We start from the raw sequence: 22551 nt of genomic DNA, 5'->3' as shown, positions 1-22551 counted from the left end.
TTGAAGGGGATCTCCGGCGACGGTGAGCTCGGGCGAGGTCGGTGCGGTGGTCTCGGGCCGCACGAGCACACGGGGCTCGGCTAGCTCGATGAAGTGGACGGCGGCGGAGCTCCTGGACACGGTGGCACGGCGTGGGGTGGACGGAGGGCGTGGCTACGGCGAGGGGGTGGCGGCGATGGCGTCGGCCATGGCTGGGGCGTGCGAGGGGGAGGAGCTGGAGAGGAGAGGGGGTGTCTGGGGGGTTCGGGGGAGAGAGGGAGGCCGATCCACGGCGTTAGCCGGGCGAGGGAGGCGGCGAGGCGGCGAGCAGGTGCGTGGCACCCATGCTGTGCTCGCCGTCGAGCACCTGCCTGCCTGCCTGGCCGCAAGCAGCTCGCTGGCGCGGTGCTGGGCTGGGCCGGCAGGTGGGCCGGTGCTGGGCGACAGGTAAGGGTTTTCCATTTTCTTCTGTTTTCTGTTTTTTTAATACTTCTGCAACTTTGTTGAATTTAATAAAATACCTAGACAACACCAAAAATCACCAAACTACTCCTGGTCCATAGTTGGATTATTTCCAACATGAAACATTTTAGTTTGGAGTTATTTGAGCATTTAAATATTTTATATAATTTTAAATGCCCAAATTCAAATATTTATGATTTAATCCAAAAACCCTAGGATGGCCTAGGAAAATGTGCACCACTTTTGGCAGAGGTTCTGAACCAAGACAAAAATGATGGGCATTTTAGAAGGGCATTTCAGGTTCATTGAAGATTATTTTTAGTAACCCTAGTTGGTTTCAGGGGGAACTGGGGGTTCTGTCATCCCCATTTCAAGTTTCTGATGAAAGGGTAAACATGATGCAACACTCTAATGCATGACTAGCTAGGGTGTGACAAGTGGGTAGCATGGGCCATTGATCTACAACAACATAGATATGCAAAAAAACTATTAGGACTAAGTTCATGATAAATTAAAGATCAATTAATCATATTACTAAAGAACAACCACTTAGATAGATATCCCTCTAGTCAACTAAATTATCACGTGATCCAAATCAACTAAACCATGTCCAATCATCACGTGAGATGGAGTAGTTTTCAATGGTGAACATCTCTATGTTGATCATATCTACTATATGACTCACGTTCGACATTTCGGTCTCAGTATTCCGAGGCCATATCTGCATATGCTAGGCTCGTCAAGTTTAACCCGAGTATTCTGCACGTGCAAAACTGGCTTGCACCCGGAGTATGTGAACGTAGAGCTTATCACACCCGATCATCACGTGGTGTCTCGGCACGACGAATTGTAGCAACGATGCATACTCAAGGAGAACACTTATACCTTGAAATTTTACGAGGGATCATCTTATAATGCTACCGCCGTACTAAGCAAAATAAGATGCATAAAAGATAAACATCACATGCAATCAAAATATGTGACATGATATGGCCATCATCATCTTGTGCCTTGGATCTCCATCTCCAAAGCACCATCATGATCTCCATCGTCACCGGCTTGACACCTTGATCTCCATCGTAGTATCGTTGCCGTCTCGCCAACTATTGCTACTACGACTATCACTACCGCTTAGTGATAAAGTAAAGCAATTTACATGGCGATTGCATTTCATACAATAAAGCGACAACCACATGGCTCCTATCAATTGCCGATAACTCTGTTACAAAACATGATCATCTCATACAACAATTTATATCACATCAATGCTTGACCATATCACATCACAACAAGCCCTACAAAAAGAAGTTAGGCGTACTCTACTTTGTTGTTGCAAGTTTTACGTGGCTGCTACGGGCTTCTAGCAAGAACCGTTCTTACCTACGCATCAAAACCACAACGATTTTTCGTCAAGTGTGATGTTTTAACCTTCAACAAGGACCAGCCATAGTCAAACTCGATTCAACTAAAGTTGGAGAAACAGCCAGCCGCCAGCCACCTGTGCGCATGCAATTTAATTTTTTTTCCTATGATCACGCAAGATCTATCTAAGAGATGCATAGCAACGAGAGGGGGAGAGTGTGTCCGCGTACCCTCATAGACCAAAAGCGGAAGCGTTAGTTAACACAATTGATGTAGTCGAACGTCTTCACGATCCAAGCGATCCAAGTACCGAAAGTATGGCACCTCCGTGTTCAGCACACGTTCAGCTCGATGACGTCCCTCGACCTCTTGATCCAATAGAGGGTCGAGGGAGAGTTTTGTCAGCATGACAGCGTAGTGACGGTGTTGATGATGTGATCCACGCAGGGCTTTGCCTAAGCACTATGACACTATGACCGGGGGGAGTAAACTGTGGAGGGGGGCACCGCACGCGGCTAAGAGAAATCTTGGTGTGTCTTTGGGGTGCCCCCGCCCCCGTATATAAAGGAGGAGGGGAGGAGGCGGCTGGCCTAGGGGGCGCGCCAAGTGTGGGAGTCCTACTAGGACTCCCTAGTCCTAGTAGGATTCCCCTTTCCTTTCCGGAATAGGAGAAGAGGGAAAGTGGTGGAGGTGAAGGAGGAAAGGGGGGCCGCGCCCCCCACCCCTAGTCCAATTCAGTTTGGGCTGGGGGGCGCCTCCACTGGTCGCCGCCTCCTATCTTTCACTAAGGCCCATGAAGGCCCATTAATTTCCCGGGGGGGTTCCGGTAACCTCCCGGTACTCCGAAAAATGTCTGAACCTTTCCGAAACCTTTCCGGTGTCCGAACATAACCTTCCAATATATCAATCTTTATGTCTCGACCATTTCAAGACTCCTCGTCATGTCCGTGATCTCATCCGGAACTACGAAAAAACTTCGGTCATCAAAAACACTTAACTCCTAATATAAATCGTCATCGAACGTTAAGCGTGCGGACCCTATGAGTTCGAGAACTATGTAGACATGATCGAGATACATCTCCGATCAATAACCAATAGCGGAACCTGGATGCTCATATTGGTTCCCACATATTCTACGAAGATCTTTATCGGTCAAACCGCGCAACAACATACGCTGTTCCCTTTGTCGTCGGTATGTTACTTGCCCGAGATTCGATCATCGGTATCATCATACCTAGTTCAATCTCGTTACCATCAAGTCTCTTTACTCGTTCTGTAATGCTTCACCCCATAACCAACTCATTAGTCACATTGCTTGCAAGGCTTATAGTGATGAGCATTACCGAGAGGGCCCAGAGACACGTCTCCGATACACGGAGTGACAAATCCTAATCTTGATCTATGCCAACCCAACAAACACCTTCGGAGACACCTGTAGAGCATCTTTATAATCACCCAGTTACGTTGTGACGTTTGATAGCACACAAGGTGTTCCTCCGGTATTCGGGAGTTGCATAATCTCATAGTCAGAGGAACATGTATAAGTCATGAAGAAAGCAGTAGCAATAAAACTGTAACGATCATAATGCTAAGCTTTGACCTTTTAATTTTTAGTTAGAAGCCAAATAAGCACCCTTTTAGTGCTTTTGGTTTTGTGTCAAACATCTCCTTAATAGAGCGCTAAGGGCATGTCCAACGCGAGGCTCTAGGATAAAAAAATCTTGGAGCCAGGTTGGCATCGGCACAAAAGGAGTCCAACGTTTAGGTTTTTTTTATTACCACACAAAGCGTAGTAGCTGTCGGTTTTGGAGTTTACGCTTATGTTAGCATCTAGCATTGACAGCGATATCACTTACAATGCATTTTCAAACTTTTGGTATTTATTTTAAATTTAAGGTGTCTACATAAACGCTTAGCTTTGTGAATGCTCTAAAACACCAGCAAATCCAGTTGGACTGCAATGATGTAGTGCTCAGTGATGTACCTATAGCATGAAAAGAAGTGTAAACAACTGCTCGGAATGAGTATAATCACATAATTTGAATGATTTGGAGATTGCTCACTACGGGCGACAGATTATGCCAAGGGAGAATCAAGAGCGATACAAGTAGCGAACCAACTAGTGGTTGGATGGTTAGGAAGACAGTGACATCTTCAGTCCAGTAGAGTTCAAGTACTAGACTTTGGTGCTCGCATTATTTCTGGATTTATTTCATGCTTACGGCGATATTCATTTAGTTGGAGGAGATGTTTCCGTCGACTACGAGACGTCTGTGGTGACTTCGTAAAATCTCAAGATGCTATGCCGGCTCAGTCTCTCGGAGGTGTGCGTGCGTATGTTATAAGAATGAGTGCATGCTCGTGTATGACTTGGATGGTAATGTGTTATAAAAAAGAGGTATAAGTAATAAAATAAACCTAAATCCTAAAAAGTGGGCGCTGGCTCGTTTGCAGCCGCGAGCACACACCTCTCTGCGCCGTCCGATCTCGATCGCGGGCATCAGGTGCCATGCGGTCGGATCGCGAGCTGGGTTCAGGCTTCGCCTGGTCGGCCTCAAGCCCGTTGGGTGCAAGCGGCGGTTCCGGGGCCCACCACTTCTCCTCGTCGCCTCCACCCCTCCCATTACGGGTCGCACTTCGAAACGAGTCGGCCGCTCCTCGGCAGTTGGTGTCTCCCATCCCCAATCCCCCAAATCAGGCGAGGCATCATCGTGTTCTGCGAATCCGCGGCTGATTTCCGCCGGAGGTGGACCGATTCACCGCATGCAGCGGCAAGAGGGGTGTACGGCGACCGGGGGCGTGCAACGACCAGGGGCGTGTGGCGTTTCCGAAGTAGCAGAAGTGGAGGATAGCCAAGGTTGTGCGGCGAGAGGAGCAGGTCGCGGCGGAAGGGAAGCACTAGCCGAGGCGCGACACAGGAGGAACGGCCGCCGTGCTGTTGGCGCATCGGCGGAGTCGCGCAGAGGGCAAGCAATCCTTGGTAAGCACATCGGGTCTTGATTCACTTTTTCGTGGCTAAATCGGCACACACATGGTGGATGGATGAAGCACGTGTTATTCTGGGGATGGATTAGGGAGTTGCGCGCTTGACGACATGGGGCATTCGGTGCGCAAGGTTTGTCTACTGGCTGAGGGTAGGGTTGAAGGCTTTTTCGGCTACCATGGTGTGGGGGTGGGTACGATGGCGATAGATCCAGTGAGGTGGGTGTTGTAGATTTGAGTTTCAGAGTCATGCTTTTTTTCCCTCTAGTTTTGTTAATGACTTGCCCGGTATGGGTTCAGGTGTTGCCTACCAAATGTGAGTGCGTGATTTTGTTCTAGTTAGAATAGCACTGTTTGAACTATGCAAATCCAGAGGGAAGTAATTTATTAGAGGGAAATAGTTTCAGTTTAGTGGACAATCGATTCTTCATTTTGCCTGATATGTTTAGTTAGTTGTTTGATATGTTCAGATTTTTGCTTTTGAACATTTGTTCTGTTACTGAGTATAGCAATGGAGGGAAATTCAGTTAATGGACAATCCATTTTGTTTTGTTCAACACTTCGATTCTTAGTTCGCCTGATATGGTTCTGCCTTTTACCTCATTTGTTAGAGGTTTTTGCCAGATATGGTGTGTGAGTTTGTTACAGTACTAGGCACAATATACAGTCACAACTGAAATATATTCACTGCTATTTTTTAGGTCCATTTTTTTAGTATGATATGTGTACTTCACATACCTCTTATGTTAGATTAACTTAACACACATCATGAGAGAATATGACTATGCATAGGTAGTTGTAGTCTTTGATTAGTAATCGGTTCATAAGGGCATTGACATCATTGTGTTTTATTTTTTCTTTTATATGCAGGAGAAACAAATATACGGGACAGGCAAAAAGGGCATTCAGGATGACCTCCTGCAATTAATCATATCGGTCATCCCCCGAGTAGCGATAAATCGTTGAACGGATGATTTTTTGAACAGTGTCCATTAAAAAGAACATGTGTCGTGTATAAAAACTCGATAGATATTTGCTTTTTTGTGTCCAAGTGATTAGAGCATATAATAAAGCAGAAAAAAAATCAAGATTTGCATCGAGCTATTGGACTCATTACTAATATTGGACTTGCTCAAACTTGCATGACGTTTTGATAAGTAGTTGCCTCATTTCTGCTATTGGACTTGCTCAATGGATCGATAGGCAGTTTGTATGCACTATTTTATTTTCTTTGGCAAGCAAGCTAATGAGTTGACTGCAGAATCTATGGAAATTGTCTACAAACCCAGTATGGGGTGCTACCTTTTAATCTTTTTTCTAAACAAAACCTGGTTTGCCTGGATAGTATGCAATTTGCTTATATCATAGCACAACTTGCTTGCAACAACTAAAGCCTTTGTCCAGGGGATACAACACAACTTGATTTCCATACAATATAGGTTTGCCTAAAACTTGTAGGCAAATTTCCTACAAACAAAGTAGTAGTTGCTCCTGACTTCCACTATTTATTTTTCTTAGGCTAGCAAACTAATGAGTTGGCTGCAGAACCTATGAAAATTGCCTGCAAACCTAGTACGAGTTGCTACCTTTCAATCCTTTTTCTAATCAAAACCTGGAGTTGCCAGGATATATTATGCAATTTGCTTAGATCAGAGTACAACTTGCCTTCAACCACTGATGCATTTGCCAGGGAAGCACAGAACAACTTGATGTTCCACACAATATAGATCCACATTTTTTTTGTTCAAAACGCCACTGTAATCACCTAAGTTTCATAAATATGCTTTTGTAGATATTCTTGCCTAAACAAATGGTTTGTTTTGTTTGCAAGGCCTCACTAAATTCTTGTCAAAGCAACATTTTCGAGGTTTTGTGCACACGGCCAAGCAAGAAGCTTCAATATCCACTTCCAGGAGCTATCTATTTTTTTGTTTCAGCAAAAAAGAGGAGTTGCCTCAAAACTTATGCATTTTGCCTACATCCCAGCAGGACTTGCTTTTTGTTTTTCCTCTTTGCAACCAAGAAGCTATGCCAGCCACTTCCAGGTATATTTCACACATCCCCAGTAGTTTCTAACTAGTTTTTTCTGCCTCCCAGTAGCTAGCTGTTAGCATTTTTTGTTCTAGAAAATAAAGGGAGTTGCCTGAAACTTATATGCAAATTGCCTACATCACATGAACACTTGCTTTTTGCCCCTGGCCTAGCTCTTCCGGTGAACATAATCCATCTGTATGTTTAAATACAAGTATCATCATCATTACCTGAGACTGCATATATCTGATAGAGTTTGTCGGCATGTCCCCTGCCTGGTTCCTTGTTGGGAACTCAGGTTTATCATGCATGTCCAGTTTGCCCATTTAAATTCGTAGCTCTTCACTCTATCCTGATATTCATTGGTTGTTTTCAATGAGTCCAAGGTTGTGTATTTCCCCTGTGTCAACTCTGAATTGTTGCCATGTGAGTGTGGGGGGCAATGCAAATATGCAATGGCCAGCAGGTGCGCTTTTGTAGAATACAGCCGCATGAGAAGCATGGCACCTCCCCGACAAACACGGCGCCGTGTTGCACATGAATTGGTCCTCCTTCTTGCTTGATTTTTTTGTATGAGTTGTGAGTTGTATATTTTTCACACAGAAGTTGATTTAGCAACATCAGAGGGATGTTTTCTTGTGTGTGAAAAACTGAAAATAGATGCACAGAAAACTTGTTAATATAATTTTTTTTGCTTCTTGGTACTAGGATGGTGAAGTTGTGTTGGTGTTCGGGTGTTCATTGGAAATAATGCGTATAGAGGATCTTCCTGCAGACTGGAATGACTAAGAACTTTGCGCATGATCTGCATGTTTAGGTTGGTGATTTGATTTCTGTCTGATGAGTGTTGTAGTAGTTACACTACTTGTTGCCTGAGAATTGAGTAGTTTTTATAATTGATGATTTTGCTTCCTTCTAAGTCAATGATTCTACAGTAACCTGCCCTAACTTGCCTAATAATTTGGCATATGATTTGTGGCAACCAGCAAGCGGTTGGAGGAGAGAGGTCTTGGAGTGCCGGCAACCAGCAAGCGAAGCAGGAGCGAGAGCCAAGAGGACGCTGCCATTTATGCGTTGCGACCACCTAGCAGGGAGGAGCTAGATCCGGAAAAACTTTGTTGCTAGTGATCGAGAAATTGGGCTGCAAATCACCAGTAAGTATCTCAAAATCGCCCCCCTAAGCATGTGTTTTTATACTCAAATCTATGACTATGTGTTAGAGGCAGGATAGGGAGGTTGAAAATGGTTGTGCGCAGCCCCGGGTTTTTGGAAGAATCAACGACTTTGTTTACGGGGGTGGTTTTGCGGCGTGGGGGTGCAGGGGATGGCATCGTCAACGTTTTGAGCCGTAAGTGTCCAAAATTTGGCCAGCGCTTGACAGTTAGTTGCTGGAGATGTTGGCGCTAGTTGCCTAGAGATCCACTCCCGAGAGTGTTGGGTTTTATTTTGCCCAAAACTTTCCCAACACATGATAGTTAGTTACTATAGAGTTGACACGAGTTGCCCAAAGATATTTTTAGCAACAAATTAATTTAATTTGCCCAAAAGTTGCTATTTTCAATAGGATAAAAAAATGAGATCCATGGGCACTAGCACCCGGGACATATTTTTATAGAAGGAGCCCACCTGGATGAGATTGCGGAAGTGCCACTGCACCCTTGCCACTAGGCTACTGCCTAGTCCTCATTTTTCAATAGGATAAGTTGCCTACATATAGACAGTACTTGCCTAAATCACCTAAGTTTTGTAGATATTTTGTTATCCACTAATTTGATACGCGGAAATAGCTTTTCATTTGGTCCACCTAAATATGCAAACCATTTTGGTTGTAACATAATCAACACCTATTATTTTGATACATGGATAATGTTAGGGAAAAGTTGCCTTATAGTACTAGAAAGTACTTGTAGGCAAGTTAGGATAATGTTCAAGGAAAGTACTTCGTGGCAAAGTTGCCTAATGTCATTTTAAAGTTGTCTAACTTTGTAGTATTGCAGGCAAAGTTAGCGGAAAGTTTCCACTTCAAACAACTAGTCTATAAGTTTTGTCTACCTCTAAAGCGAAGTTTCTTATGGTACTAGAAAGTACCTGTAGGCAAATTAGGATAATGTTAGCCAACTTTAGAGATGATGTATGCAACTTTGAAACGGCGTTAGGCATGGAAGTCATATTGTTCAACTTAGGGGAATACATTTTGAGTTGATAGACATCCATGATAGGCAACTTTATATGTGATACTCCCTCCGTCCGGAAACACTTGTCATCAAAATGGATAAAAAGAGATGTATCTAGCACTAAAATACATCTAGATACATCTCTTTTTATCCATTTTGATGACAAGTGTTTTCGGACGGAGGGAGTATTAGGCAACATCAAAGTTGTCCTATCAAGTTGCTTCCTGTAGTAATGGTAGCCAACTTAGAAGTGCTTAGGGGTAGATATGTAACCGTGATAGGTAATCTTCTGCAAAGTTGCTTCGTGTAGCATCAATGTTTCCTCATATAGCACCAAAGTATTTTTGTATCACTAGTAGTCAACTTTCGAGTGCTTGCAGTGGATATGTAATTGTGATGGGCAGTCTACTGCAAAATTGCTTCCTGTAGCACCAAAGTAGCCCTAGATAGCATCAAAGTTGCTTGAAAAAAATAGTTTGGCGAAACATACCCATACGAGGTCTTGTTTCGAAGAGCTCATTGCAAGAAACAAAACGGTAAAAACGAAACTTAATTTTGACGCTCAGTTTAAAAGTTATAGCTTTTTTCAAGTTTTTTCTAAATGAATTAAGTGCATGTGATGCATTTTCTAACTTGTGTGCTCCATATGATTGCAGAAAGGCATTATAACATGATGGAACCATGTGGTGGGGTGGCCGTTGACAGCCACATGGGACAACCTTTCCTTTTTTAAAACGGCGTGGACAGATATTTGCTTTTTTAGGATGTGTGCTCGGGGGCACTAACCAGCCAACTGGTGCTGGCTAGCTGTGTCCTAAAATAAATATCATGTTTGAAAACAACAGAGAAACTGGAATATCTTCCTACCTCCCCGCCTCTCTAAATACACGTGGCCTCGCTGGTCGTCTTCCCCATCCTCCAGCCCGATCAAACGCTAGGGTTTCCCCGACCCAACCGCCCGCCCACTGAGCCCACCCCCGAGCTCGTCCGCCGCCGCCATTGCCGCGGATTTGCACCGGCTCCCCACCAAACCCGGCCGGAATCGGCCAAGAACGCGAAGTCGAACGCGATTTGAAGCACACAAGCACCATAAGACCGCCGCGATTCTCCCTCCTCTGCCCTCTTCTAATTTCCTCTGTTTTTGGACGGCGCGATAAGAACAGATCCACCAGCGTGCAGGGTCTATCAGACCAGTGCGCGCGCGCGCGTGTGGAAGGCACACTGACTCGGACTGAGTTCGGATTCGATTCGTGTGATCTGTTCTGTTGGTGCCGAGGACAATGATCAAATCGATGGTGTATTTCGGGCACATCTCCATCGGGGAGGTGGAGCTGTGGCCCAAGGGGGAGACGAACGTGGCGGCGGCGCCGTGGGTGCGGGAGATCCGGGTGGACCGCCTCTCCCCGCCCAGCGAGCGGTGCCTGCCGCTCGCCGTGCTGCACACTGTGTCCTCCGGCGCCCTCTGCTTCGTAATGGAGTCGAGGCCAAGCCCAGCAACCGCTGACGACGAGCCCCCGTCGTCGCTTGTTGCCATGCACACCGCTTGCCTCAGAGACAATAAGGTACTACATGAATCATTCCCAACCATCACAAGCCACAGAACAAATGAGTAGAAGTAAAACCTTTTCTAACCTTACATGGACAAGTTCACCCGAACAAGGAGTATTGATTAGCAGTTTAGCACACCAAGTACCCTGTGAAAAGCTTCCCCTGAAACATTTACTGCATTAATGAGTACTATATAACTTGGGCATGAATAATTTTAAAGACTAGAAATATATTTAACCTGGCCTGGTATTGCTGAATGACTAAGGTTTCTAGAGCAGTGTTCATATTTCATAAACAAATCAATCATATTCTCAGACTCTTGAATGCAAACTGTTGCTTCTCAAGGCATACAACTGTTATGGACTTTGGACTTAGCATTACTTGTTCTCAGCGGTTCATCACTGCAATTGTATGTGAACTCTGAACTGCGGAACTCCATGTACCGACAGAAATATTTGAGGAATGAGCGAAGTGTTGCTTAACAGCTTTGGGGTGTAGCACACTAATGTGCCTGGAATTCATCCGCTGGCTAGTGACTGGGACTTAATTTTTGTGAGAGTACAACTATATTAAGTTACATCGTTTGCCCTTGTAGTTCATCATATCATAAATTTTAGTAGTAGTAACTTTGATCATCGCATTGCTATGAATATTCCTGTTTTAAGATTTTGGTATAAATAGTTTTGAGCCAATCCATGCCTCAAAGTCTGTAACAAAATATCCTGTACTTCGCCTTTTATTTCTTTTTTTTGTTAGGCATCTTTGTACAGAGATGTGCTAAATACCCTGCTATTCTCCTTGTACTTGGGTGTGTTTTTACTTTATTTCCTCTTTATTTCCTAATTAAACAGTTGTTCTGTTTATCTTATCTCCTTCCTATCGATTCTCCGTGTTTGCAGACAGCAGTTTTTCCACTTGGAGCAGAAGAAATCCATTTAGTTGCAATGAAACCCAAGAGTAGCTTGCCCAACCACGCATGTTTTTGGGGCTATAAAGTACCATTAGGCTTGTATAATTCTTGCTTGAGTATGTTGAATCTTCGATGCCTTGGTATTGTGTTTGACCTTGATGAAACACTAATTGTTGCCAATACCACACGGTCTTTTGAAGACAGAATTGATGCACTCCAGAGAAAATTGAGTAAAGAGATTGATCCACAGCGTATTAGTGGTATGTTGGCAGAGATCAAGAGGTACCAAGAGGACAGGTCTATGCTAAAGCAGTATATAGATGGTGATCAAGTTACTGATGGTGGGAAAGTGTATAAAGTACAATCTGAGGTTGTTCCACCTTTAGCTGATAATCATCAACCTATGATACGTCCTGTTATCAGGCTACAAGAGAAAAGTATTATATTGACACGTATAAATCCATCGGTACGTAGTTCATGACTTTTCTGTGGAAGCATATGTAGCCAAAAAAGCATGTCATCTCTGTATTTTTATTAGGTCATTTTTAACATGTTCTGAACATACCACTATAATATTTTGTATAATGTGTTCAGTTGAAGTTTACTGCCATAATTCATTCAATGTATCTTGTAGATTTCGCAAGTTGCATGTTTCTTTTTCTGAAAAAAAATGGCAATCAATTTGGTTACAGCATTTTCAGTTTGTTCTTGCATTACACAGTGCAGAGCTTGAATCAAATTAAATGATGTCTTAACCACAGCATTCATGGCAAGTTGCATGCATTTGATGTTGTGGATGACCAAGTGTCCTTTATTCTTGGGCCCGCTGATCTTTGTTTTGCTTATCTTGGGTTTTGGTTCAACCATGTTTGCTTGTTGTTAGACTGTGCAGTTTATTTTCCTTACCTTTTTCTGTTAGATAAGAGACACCAGTGTTCTGGTGCGGTTAAGGCCTGCTTGGGATGATCTTCGGAGCTACTTGATTGCAAGAGGTCGGAAACGTTTCGAGGTGTATGTGTGCACAATGGCTGAGAGGGACTATGCCTTGGAAATGTGGAGGTTGCTTGATCCTGATTCTAGACTGATAAACTCTGTTCAACTTCCTCACAGGCTTGTCTGTGTCAAATCTGGTACGTATTAGTATGCTTCCAGTTATTGCAACTACAAGACATGCATAGTTTGTTCATATAATCTTTTAATCAAGTTTGTCAATGAGTGAATCTCCTTACAAGGAATTTCCATGTTCATGCATATAATATCGTGGGATTTTCCATCCTTTTGAGGTTAATGCTAAATTTACTCATCCAGGCTCTAAAAAGTCATTGCTAAATGTATTCCATGATGGATCTTGCCACCCTGGTATGGCCCTAGTGATTGATGACCGTTTGAAAGTTTGGGAGGAGAAGGACCAATGTCGAGTTCATGTTGTTCCTGCCTTCTCTCCGTATTACGCTCCGCAAGCAGAGGTAATGTCTATTTTGTATTGTATTCCAGCATATGATTATCTTACAGTATTGTTTACAGAGGTCATCCTGTCTTTAACTTGCACAGGCGAACTTCCCTATTCCAGTTCTTTGCGTTGCCAGAAATGTTGCATGCAATGTTAGGGGTAGCTTCTTCAAGTAAGAACATCTTGGCTATATGGTACCACAGAAACTTGTTTCCTGTTACATACACAGAAAACAATGTTGAATTGTTTGCTGATGCAGAATGTTACTATTCAATTGACAGGGAATTCGATGAGGGTCTTCTACCGTCGATCAGTGAAGTTCATTTTGACGATGAATTAAATCATGTCCCGTCTTCTCCTGATGTTGGAAATTATTTGATTCCAGAGGTAAACTTTGTGAAGATGGATGCTTCAGATTTACTCCTTTTAACTACTGAGAAACAGTGATTTTTTCTTGTTAGGATGAGAATGCAGCAAGTTTGAATGTGAACAAAGATCAGATGGCTTTTGATGGTATGGCAGATGCAGAGGTTGAGAGGAGAATGAAGGTTTGCCCTTCCCTTCCTTGTTCTGAATGTTCGGTATAAAAAGATGAACTGTGAAACAAGTGATATCCAAGAAACACGGTGGTCATTATCCACAAGTATATATGAATGTTCCAGCAATAGTAACCGCTAAATTAGCTATATGCAGGAGTTCTTTTTTACTTAAAGTGAATGAGAGGGTTTGTTGTTTATTAGCTTTGACCTTTCTTTATTTTGTTGAAACAACTAACTAACCATTGTTTATTAGCTTTGACCTTTGTTTATTTTGTTGAAACAATTAACTGGCAATGCTAAACCTTTGTCTATGTCTTATGGTGTTGTAACAAAAATGTCAATGTAACGGAGGCCAATATCTTCACATTTCTTAGTAGCTATTACCTTTTTAATGGGTTTTTAATGATCTCTCCTAGTTATGTGTATCTAAATTATTTTTCAGGAAGCAGTTTGCAGTGTGCAAGCTGCAGATCCAGTGACAACAAATGTTGACGTGATACCAGTAGCTGCTAACCAGCAATTTGCTACATCTTCATCTATTCCGTTAGCACCACCACCGGGCATGGTGCCTTTGAATAACGATCAAGGTCCTCAGCCTCCTTCAGTCAGCTGGCCTGATGCTCAATCTGGTATGGTGGATCCTTTGCAAGGTTCTCCAGCTAGGGAAGAGGGTGAGGTTCCCGAGTCTGAGTTAGATCCTGACACAAGGAGAAGGCTTCTGATATTACAGCATGGCCAAGACACAAGAGATCCCACACCACCCTTTGCTGCAGAACCTTCTGTACAAGCCTCAGTTCCTCCAGTGCAATCTCAGGGAAATTGGTTTCCTGTAGAGGATGAAATGGACCCAAGAAACTTAAATAGGACTTCAACGGACTTTCATCTAGAATCTGATGCTGTACATAGTGATAAAAGTCAACCACCACATCAGCCATACTTCCCTGCTCATGATAATCCTATATTTTCCGATAGATTAAACCATCAGAACCAGAGATATTCTTCTCAGGTGAGTGGTCATCTATGTTGATCAAACTTTAGTTTATCTTTGTTCGTTAATGAGGTGATTTTAGACGATTTGGTGACAAATGCTTGATTTATTCAGCTACCTCACAGTGAGGATCGTCAAATGCTTCAGAACCAGGCACCTACAACATATAGATCATTTTCTGGTATGTTTTGCTCTATGCCTTTTATCTTTGATGTTTCTGATGTTCATTCAGGTTAGCAGCTGCCAATGTTCAGGAAATTGTTAACTGGTTACTGCTTGGTCGGCTGACAAGTAGGGGATTATAGGTGATCGGCCTGCTAACTCATTTATTGGCCGATATTTTGAACAATGGCAGCTGCATAGGATAATGTATTGTCCTTTTGTCCCCACCGAACTTAGAAGCTTAAGCTATTTAGGATATAATGTTATAGTCTCTTATCTTGTACTATCCCTATAGAGTTGTATTTACTGTCATCTAAAACGAACATATCTAACTGCGTTTCTCATGTCTTATTTTCCAACTGTTCATTTGGCGTAGTCTTTTGTGGTTAGATGTTGAACTAAGATGTTACTTTTTGCCAAGTAATTAAATATTTGTGCGCCTTTTCATGGTCCAATACTCCAGTATATGTAAACCCATCGGTGTGTATTTCCTTCCAGTTAACAAAGAGAATAATACTGATCACCTTTTACCCGTTTGGTGAGCCTATATACATGGTCGTTGGGTGCTAATTCTGGGGCTTATCATAGAGCTGATCAAATAAAAAGTACTCCCTCTGTAAACTAATATAAGAGCGTTTAGATCACTAAAATAGTAATCGAAACACTCTTATATTAGTTTACGGAGGGAGTATAAATTATTTGAAAAGCTTGCAATTTCATGAACGCCCCTCTTAAATTATTTGATTGTGCTTTACTCTATAGTATCTGAAATTGTATCTGCAATGTGAAGGCGAGGATATGGCAACCCAGCGTTTTCATCCAGGTAACAGAAGCAGCCAAATGGAGTCAGGACGTCAATTTGTACAATACACAGAGACATCTGGTGCTGTATTGGAGGAGATTGCAGCGAAGTGTGGATTTAAGGTAGTTTTGATGCTACAGATCAGATATCATTGTCATCTGTAAGTATTAGCTTATACATCTGCCTATCTGGTGTATTTCTTCACTTGTTTCTAGGTGGAGTACAGGTCAACTTTATGTGATACTACAGAGTTGCGATTCTCCATTCAGGTAAAGTACAACTTATGCTGAATGAAAATGTCAATACCGTCATTTTGTTAATAAACCACCCTGCCAATGGATGATGACATTTTTCTTTCTATGGATGTCATTTTCTTTCTATTGGAAATTGTATAGAAGTTACTATGGATGTCAGGATGTAATCTTGATAACATTAGTTACAGGATAGGCACTATTTAACATTAACTTTTGCCTACTATTTAAGTATTGTGCTGCATGCTCATTATTCCAGTCTGCTTGCCGTTTGCACACTAGCACGTCACATTTCTATATCCCTTATTTTCTGTGTTGATCTTTCAGATTTGGATTGTTGGAGAAAAAGTAGGTGAAGGAATGGGAAGAACAAGGAAAGAAGCTCAACGACAAGCTGCTAATATATCATTAAGAAATCTGGCAGGTGAGTTTATGCTGTACTCCCTAGTCTCTTGACTCCGGATGAAAAATGACAAATATGCAAATAGGTGGTTGACAATCAGTTGTTTAAGGGGGCTTTTTTTAGTAGCTGACTTCTGACATATTATCAATGTCTCAGAATTTTGGAAATAAATTGTCGCCCTGATTTCTGACACTCGTGGCCTTTTTAACTATTAATCATCTGAAGCCATTGAAACGTTTCTCTATTTGTTTTGCATGTCCATAATTTCTCAATTTCTATTGTTTCTGACGGTCTGATCTATGCGCACGTAGTTATTTCTATCCAGCATATATAATATTGTATTATATTCGTTAAATTTAATTCTTGGTTTTGATCGATGAAATTTATCTGCAGATAGATTTCTGTCATTTGATCCAGATAAGATGACAGTTCCGATGGATGATGGTTTTAGTAGCAATCCAAACTCATTCAAATATAGAGGGATTGATGGAGATAATATAGTACCAGTTGCAAGCACGTCGGATGGGTCTAGATATATGCACGAGAGAGTTGATAACTCAACAAAATCTGCTGGTTCTGTTGCTGCTCTTAAGGAGCTTGTAAGTAGCTGCTTTAATTCAACTTTTGAACAAGTGTGCCCTTCAACTCAGATATATCTTTTGATTTGTTGCAGTGTACAGCTGAGGGTTATAACTTAGTTTTCCAAGCTCAGCCATCTCCATTAGATAGTTTGAGAAGGGAAGAAGTTCATGCTCAGGTTAGTACTTCATCTCCATAAATACTCATTAAGCTTTACCTGATACATGGAACACTATATACACTTAAGGGTACTTAACAAAAGCTAGCTTCCATTAACTTCAAAAGCTAGCACAAGATGTCTGAGATCTAGCTGTACGCCTTTTTCTGATAGTGTAACATGGTGTTGTTTATTACTATACGGTAGTAGTATAACATTTGTTATACGTTGTTGTTAACTCGTCATTGGTGGATGCTCTCCCTTAAAAACATTTTGGTCTGATGGGTTAGCTATAAAACTTCATTAGGACTAACTTTCAGTAGGTTTTAGATCCATGCTTTCAATCTACCTTCTTATCGTTTGTCTTCGGCTTTTTCAGATTGAAATAGGCGGGCAAATCCTGGGAAAAGGAGTTGGAGTAACATGGGAGGAAGCTAAGGAGCAGGTTGTGAGCTTACACATGAGAAATATTTATTTTATTTCTTTACTTCGTTCTTCTTTGAGTTCTGGAATCAACAAATAAACTCAGTGGTGCTTGCATGGTTTCTATTTTTATCTTACATTGAGCAAAATAGGGAGGGCCCTTTCTCTTCACAGCCTTCATTACCATCTTTTCTGGATGCAATGTCTGATTGGTTTCCTAAGGTTTCTAAAACCATTACTTCAAATTTTAAGGGTACACTTGTTGTCTTCTTTTGATTCAGTGAACTATAAGGTCCGAATGGATATTTGTTGGACAAAGAGTTTTTATAGGATTATAACAGTTAATTTGCAGTGTTTCCGAACCCGTTGTTTACATCATATTGTGTTGTAGGCTGCTGATGGGGCTCTCAGGACTCTGAGATACATGCTTGGTCAACGTCCACAGAAACGGCCTGGATCTCCAAGGTGATTGTTCGCTAGTCTCTTGTTTGCTGTAGATCTGTAACATTTAGCACTCGTTATTGGTGTGATCCGAGAAATTTCTTTTGAAATGAGGTATCTCGGACGTTTTGCCATAGTACTAGGTTTTTATTCGAACAAGAGATACCTTCTGCCTTTTCATAGAAGCAGAACATGATATCAGGTTACAGCACATCTGGCACATAATATAGGAACCCCACACTGCTTAGACAGAAATAAGCAGCTTACACAATGAGGCTCACTTGTTTGATGTTAAGTTAGATAATTAAAGAAATAGAAGTGACCATCCCTCTGACTTCAGATTGTAAACCCTTGATACAAGTGTTTGGAGGAAGTTTCATTCCGTAGATTCCAGGCTAGTGGAAATGATGCTTGTTTAATTATATTTAGCTTGAAGGAAGTTGAGAGTTCAATATATTGCCTCTGTACTGAGCTATGCGACACATGCTGTGCTGTTCTAGCATTATAGTCAGTTTTATGCTTACGTTCCTCAGTTTAGGTAGTGGATGAGGGTGAGCTGAGTTATGACCAGAATAGTTTTTGCTCTTTCCACAGGTCATTTGCATCCAATTATAATAATAAGCGCTACAAGCCAGATTTCCAGCCAATGGTACAAAGGATTCCTTCTGGCAGATACTCTAGGAATGACAGTCGTGTTCCCTGATTGTTGTGTCTGAATTCCGTGGACACGATTCATCGGAAATTCATTGCAATCTGCGACCCCCGAAGAAGTTCCGTAATTGCAAGTTTGAGCGAGATGGCTGTGAAGGCAGGAAATAATTGTACACGCCCGTATGTCTTGTTTTCGGTTTCTGAGTTCCCCTTCTTGCCCCACTGTCATTTCTGAGCTAACCCTCAGCAGGCGCGGCTTGCACGGAGTTGTTGCAATCTGTTGCCCAAGTGAGCCCGCTATGCTGTCATATGACTTCCGTCGGATCTGTTACCTGCGATTCCCCAGCTGACAGTGGATCTTAGAGCAAGGATGGCAGTGCAACTGGTTAAGAGAGTTTTTCTTGTTGCATATCAGTTACCACATACCACTTCGTTGCTCCTCCAATGGAAAGGGTTGAACTCGAGTTGGCAGGGTTCTCCATTTTTTTCAGTGTAGTGTATAGACTTGGAGGCGGAGCATTTTTTTTTTCTCATTCAATTTTACGGTGCAGTGTTTCACTTCTGTAACTTTATTAGTACGAGATTTGCTTCTACCGGTGGGTGCTGTTTTTCAGGCTCTTGCAGCTGAGGCAGGGTGAAGTTATATTGACTGTCGAAATTATAGTAGTGTGAGAGTGGATTTTGGGGGCCATGATACACGTGCGCCGGTATTGGACCCCCATCCTGAAATGAACGACACCGGGATCTGTTCTAGGAGGCGGTGAGGCAGCCTGTTGGATTGGCCATGCAATACTATTAACAACATTCCTCTATAAAGTTAGCTTGGTTGAGTCAAAGGACTACGCATACCAAGGATCTTGATGTCAGATCCAACTGTGATTTTGCCTTGGTATGCATACCATGGTTCTCCCAAATGTAATTTTGCTTACCAGTGTGCAGCTTTTACTGATCAAATGAGTTGTGGACACCAAGGGATCAGCTTGGTAAGCTACCTAAAAAATTTGCAATCAAATGAGTTGTCGACGCGGGGTGCTGTTTGCTCTACCCCATGATCGTATCACGTATTCACGCCTTTTCTTTGGGCTAACTACCACTCTTATTTCACAATGTGCCTTGAAGCTTGCTGCCACCACCAACAAAAACACAAAAACAAAAACACAAAAAACAGAGGTGCGAGGAGTGTACCCACGCCGTGCTGTGCTCTGTTTATTTGGTGAATATAATCCCATATCATTGAACCGTTTTTTTTTTGCGAGGGCTATTATTGAACAGTTGCATTACCAAAGCGTTGACTTGCTTATTTTATCTACTAACAAGCGCACTGGACTATAAAGTGGGGTATCTTTCATTGATATCATATCCTAGGGAAAGAATCACGTGGAATACGATCTCATTACAAGTCGTTGGCAAGTGCCATTACATTTAAACAATTAATTAATTATCGCTCGGCCATATAGTAAAAAAAGGAAAATGCTAAAAATATGATGTCAGATTTTTAGGCATGACAAATTAAATGTTTTCATGATAATTTATATTGATGTGATGATGGTAAATTTGGTTTGCAAAAACTAGCCACCCATCTTAATTGTATTTTAAACAATTGTGTACCGTATGATCCAAGTTGAAATTCCACATTAGTACCACGTGCTCGTCCTCGTTGAGCCATCACTAAACAAAATAAAGCAAGTTGCATCCAAATTGCACAACTGGAGTTGTCCTTTCTCTAGATTGATGTAAACATACAAGGGCAATGGGTGCACACACTTGTATATAGTACTCCCACTATATCGAAATATAAGATCTTTTAGGTCACTATATTAAAATTTACGGAGGGAGTATTTCCTAATTAAAGTTTTAAACAGTGGGCTATGCCATTTAGTGGCGGATCGGCCAGAAGCTATAAAAAACAAATAGGGAAGCTAAGCTCTATTAAGCATTTTTGCTTAAATCATATAGAAATTTTAACAAAGCAGACAATATTAGGCATCAATATCACATACTATATAGGTATACTTGACAATTTGACATACATACATATGTCAATGGACCTGGCATCCAGCCATAGCAAAACAAAGCCTGGCATCCAGCCATAAGATGCAAAGCTTGGCATAGCTTAGCGTGGTGCTAAATTGAGGTCCAAATTTAGCGCTAAATCACGCTATACCGCGCTATTTGCAATAAATTTATTTAGCGCAAAACAAACGTAACTTTACCGTGACGCCACTTCAAATGCTATAGTTCGCCATTTAAAATTTTGATCCTAATGCATGGCAAGTAAACGCACTATGGTTGAGAGTTGACATCAGAATATCGGGAGAATTAGTTGGTGAAAGTAGCAAGTGTACTTAATTTTAACCTGTCTGCACTCATCATGCAGTCATGCGGATGGCGTCTCCCCCCTTCCCATGTTACAAAGACCGCGATCTTTTCAGTTACTTGCCAATGCGCATGGTGCAAGGGCGCACCAAGGCACGAACGCCATGGCTACTACTCCTACGGCAATCCACGCTGCTTCGCTCTTCTTCCCTCCCACTCCGACCATGGCGCCGGCCCCTCGGAAGCCATTGCCGTTGCTCCTCCTCTCCTTCTCCTTCCCCGTCCTCCTCCTACTCCTCTCCCTTGTCTTCCTCCTATCGCACACCACCTTCAGCCTCCTCCTCTGCCCTCTCCTGCCGCAGTCACCTTCGAGGTCAGCAAATGCCACAACGACCGGCGCTGCCGCCGCCGCCGCCGCTGGCCTTGACGTCTCCATGGACAGGACCCTGCTCGCGTTTCACGTCTCGGCTTCGCCACCGCCGCCGGTGCCTCCTCCCCCTCTTGCACCTACTCCACCGGTTAAGAGTAAGAAGAACAGCAAGAAATCCTCCACGAAGCGAAACAAGGGCCTCTTCAAGCGCCTGATCAGGCAAGCTCCCCGGACGCGGCAGTTCGCGGCGCGCACTGCCGAGCTCTTCGCGCCGCCGTCACCGCAGCGGCCGTGTGCGCACCGCTTCTTCATGACGTGGCTGTCCCCGCTCGAGAAGTTCGGAAGCCGCGAGGCCCTCGTCCTGGAGACCCTCTTCCGGTGGCACCGCGACGCCTGCCTCCTCATCGCCTCCGACACCATGGACTCCCCGGTCGGCAGCGACAGGCTCCGGCCGTTCCTCGACCGCGGCTTCCGCGTCCGCGCCGCGTCGCCGGACTTGGTGCACCTCCTGCGCGGCACGCCGGCGGAGTCGTGGCTCGGCGCGGTGCGGCGCGGGGAGGTCAGCCCGGGGAGCGTGCCGCTCGGGCAGAACCTCTCCAACCTCCTCCGCCTCGCGCTGCTCTACAAGTACGGCGGCGTCTACCTCGACGCCGACGTCGTCGTCCTCAGGCCCCTGTCGGGCCTCCGCAACGCCATCGGGGCGCAGGCCGTGGACGCGGCCACCGGCGACTGGATGCGGCTGAACAACGCCGTGATGGCGTTCGACCGGGGCCACCCGCTGCTGCGCGAGTTCATCGCCGAGTTCGCCGCCACGTTCGACGGCAGCAAGTGGGGACACAACGGGCCCTACCTGGTGTCGAGGGTGACGCGCCGGATGCCGGAGCTCGACGTCACGGTGCTGCCGCCGCGGGCGTTCTACCCCGTGGACTGGAACAAGATCGGCGGGCTGTTCATGGCGCCCAAGGACAGGAAGGAGGAGAAGTGGGTGCAGGCCAAGGTGGACAACATCAGAGGTGGGAGCTTCGGCATCCATCTGTGGAACAGGGAGAGCAGAGGGATCGAAATGGAGGAGGGGAGCGTGATCCGAAGGTTGATTTCGGACGGCTGCTTGTTCTGCAATTCTTCCGTCGTTGCATGACAGGAGAGTCTTAGAACTGCATGCAGAAGAAAATGAGAGGTCGGCTTCGGTTGGGGTGTGTCGTGCTTAGGTTGACAAAGTGTACATCTTACTTACAGGCAAGAAATAACATATAGAGGAAGTACGTATAGAGCAGTGATTTTGCTGCACCTGAGAACAGGGAGAATATTCAATGAAAACATGACTGGGAGGGTTACTCTGCCAAAGTACGTCCTCACCGCCACTGCTACATACCACTTGACGGCCCTCACCCCTCCGTATTGTATCCTGAGCAAATTCAGTTTTGCTATTTCTCACGTACCTGAAAATTCTCTAGCCTCAGTCACCTTCTTCCTTCTTCTGAAACCTCTCCGCAGAAGAGAGCCCCACTATCTTCCCTGGTGCAGCAGGCATACAAGGATGGTTGTGGGCGGTGGGGGAGGTTGAGGGGAGG

The 22551-nt window shown here is 43.7% G+C and overlaps 2 protein-coding genes across 3 annotated transcripts; both read left to right on the top strand.

Annotated features, from left to right (window-relative positions):
- The first annotated feature begins 9895 nt into the window (after positions 1-9895).
- LOC123046046 (RNA polymerase II C-terminal domain phosphatase-like 1) lies at positions 9896-18937 on the top strand. 2 transcript variants are annotated; one of them, XM_044469331.1, is made up of 17 exons: positions 9897-10552; positions 11438-11914; positions 12368-12578; positions 12757-12914; positions 13000-13070; positions 13180-13285; positions 13360-13446; positions 13880-14443; positions 14540-14606; positions 15378-15511; positions 15605-15658; positions 15968-16064; positions 16437-16642; positions 16717-16800; positions 17159-17224; positions 17594-17667; positions 18238-18937. In XM_044469331.1, exons 1-17 carry the CDS (start codon positions 10271-10273, stop codon positions 18344-18346), a joined length of 2847 nt encoding a protein of 948 aa, XP_044325266.1. In that variant the 5' UTR covers positions 9897-10270; the 3' UTR covers positions 18347-18937. The 2 variants fall into 2 exon arrangements, 1 of the variants encoding a protein (XP_044325266.1); XR_006421903.1 differs by lacking the exons at positions 17594-17667; positions 18238-18937 and having other exon boundaries at positions 9896-10552; positions 16441-16642.
- A 1762-nt stretch (positions 18938-20699) lies between these two features.
- On the top strand, positions 20700-22230 carry LOC123041651 (uncharacterized protein At4g19900). Its single transcript, XM_044464236.1, has one exon. The coding sequence runs from the start codon at positions 20700-20702 to the stop codon at positions 22116-22118; it is 1419 nt and encodes a 472-aa protein (XP_044320171.1). The 3' UTR covers positions 22119-22230.
- Positions 22231-22551: the final 321 nt, after the last annotated feature.

Source organism: Triticum aestivum, chromosome 2B (assembly GCF_018294505.1).
Source record: "Triticum aestivum cultivar Chinese Spring chromosome 2B, IWGSC CS RefSeq v2.1, whole genome shotgun sequence".
NCBI classification, from domain to species: Eukaryota; Viridiplantae; Streptophyta; class Magnoliopsida; order Poales; family Poaceae; genus Triticum; species Triticum aestivum.
The sequence above is the reverse complement of the archived record's forward strand: the minus strand, read 5'-3'. Positions and strand labels throughout refer to the sequence as shown.

Excerpts from the sequence above, each read along its gene's own strand:
- LOC123046046 (XM_044469331.1), top strand. The coding sequence starts at position 10,271 with ATGATCAAATCGATGGTGTATTTCGGGCACATCTCCATCGGGGAGGTG. Across the intron at positions 10,553-11,437 it reads CTTGCCTCAGAGACAATAAG|ACAGCAGTTTTTCCACTTGG; the intron begins GTACTACATGAA and ends CCGTGTTTGCAG. Across the intron at positions 16,065-16,436 it reads ATCATTAAGAAATCTGGCAG|ATAGATTTCTGTCATTTGAT; the intron begins GTGAGTTTATGC and ends ATTTATCTGCAG.
- LOC123041651 (XM_044464236.1), top strand. The coding sequence starts at position 20,700 with ATGTTACAAAGACCGCGATCTTTTCAGTTACTTGCCAATGCGCATGGT.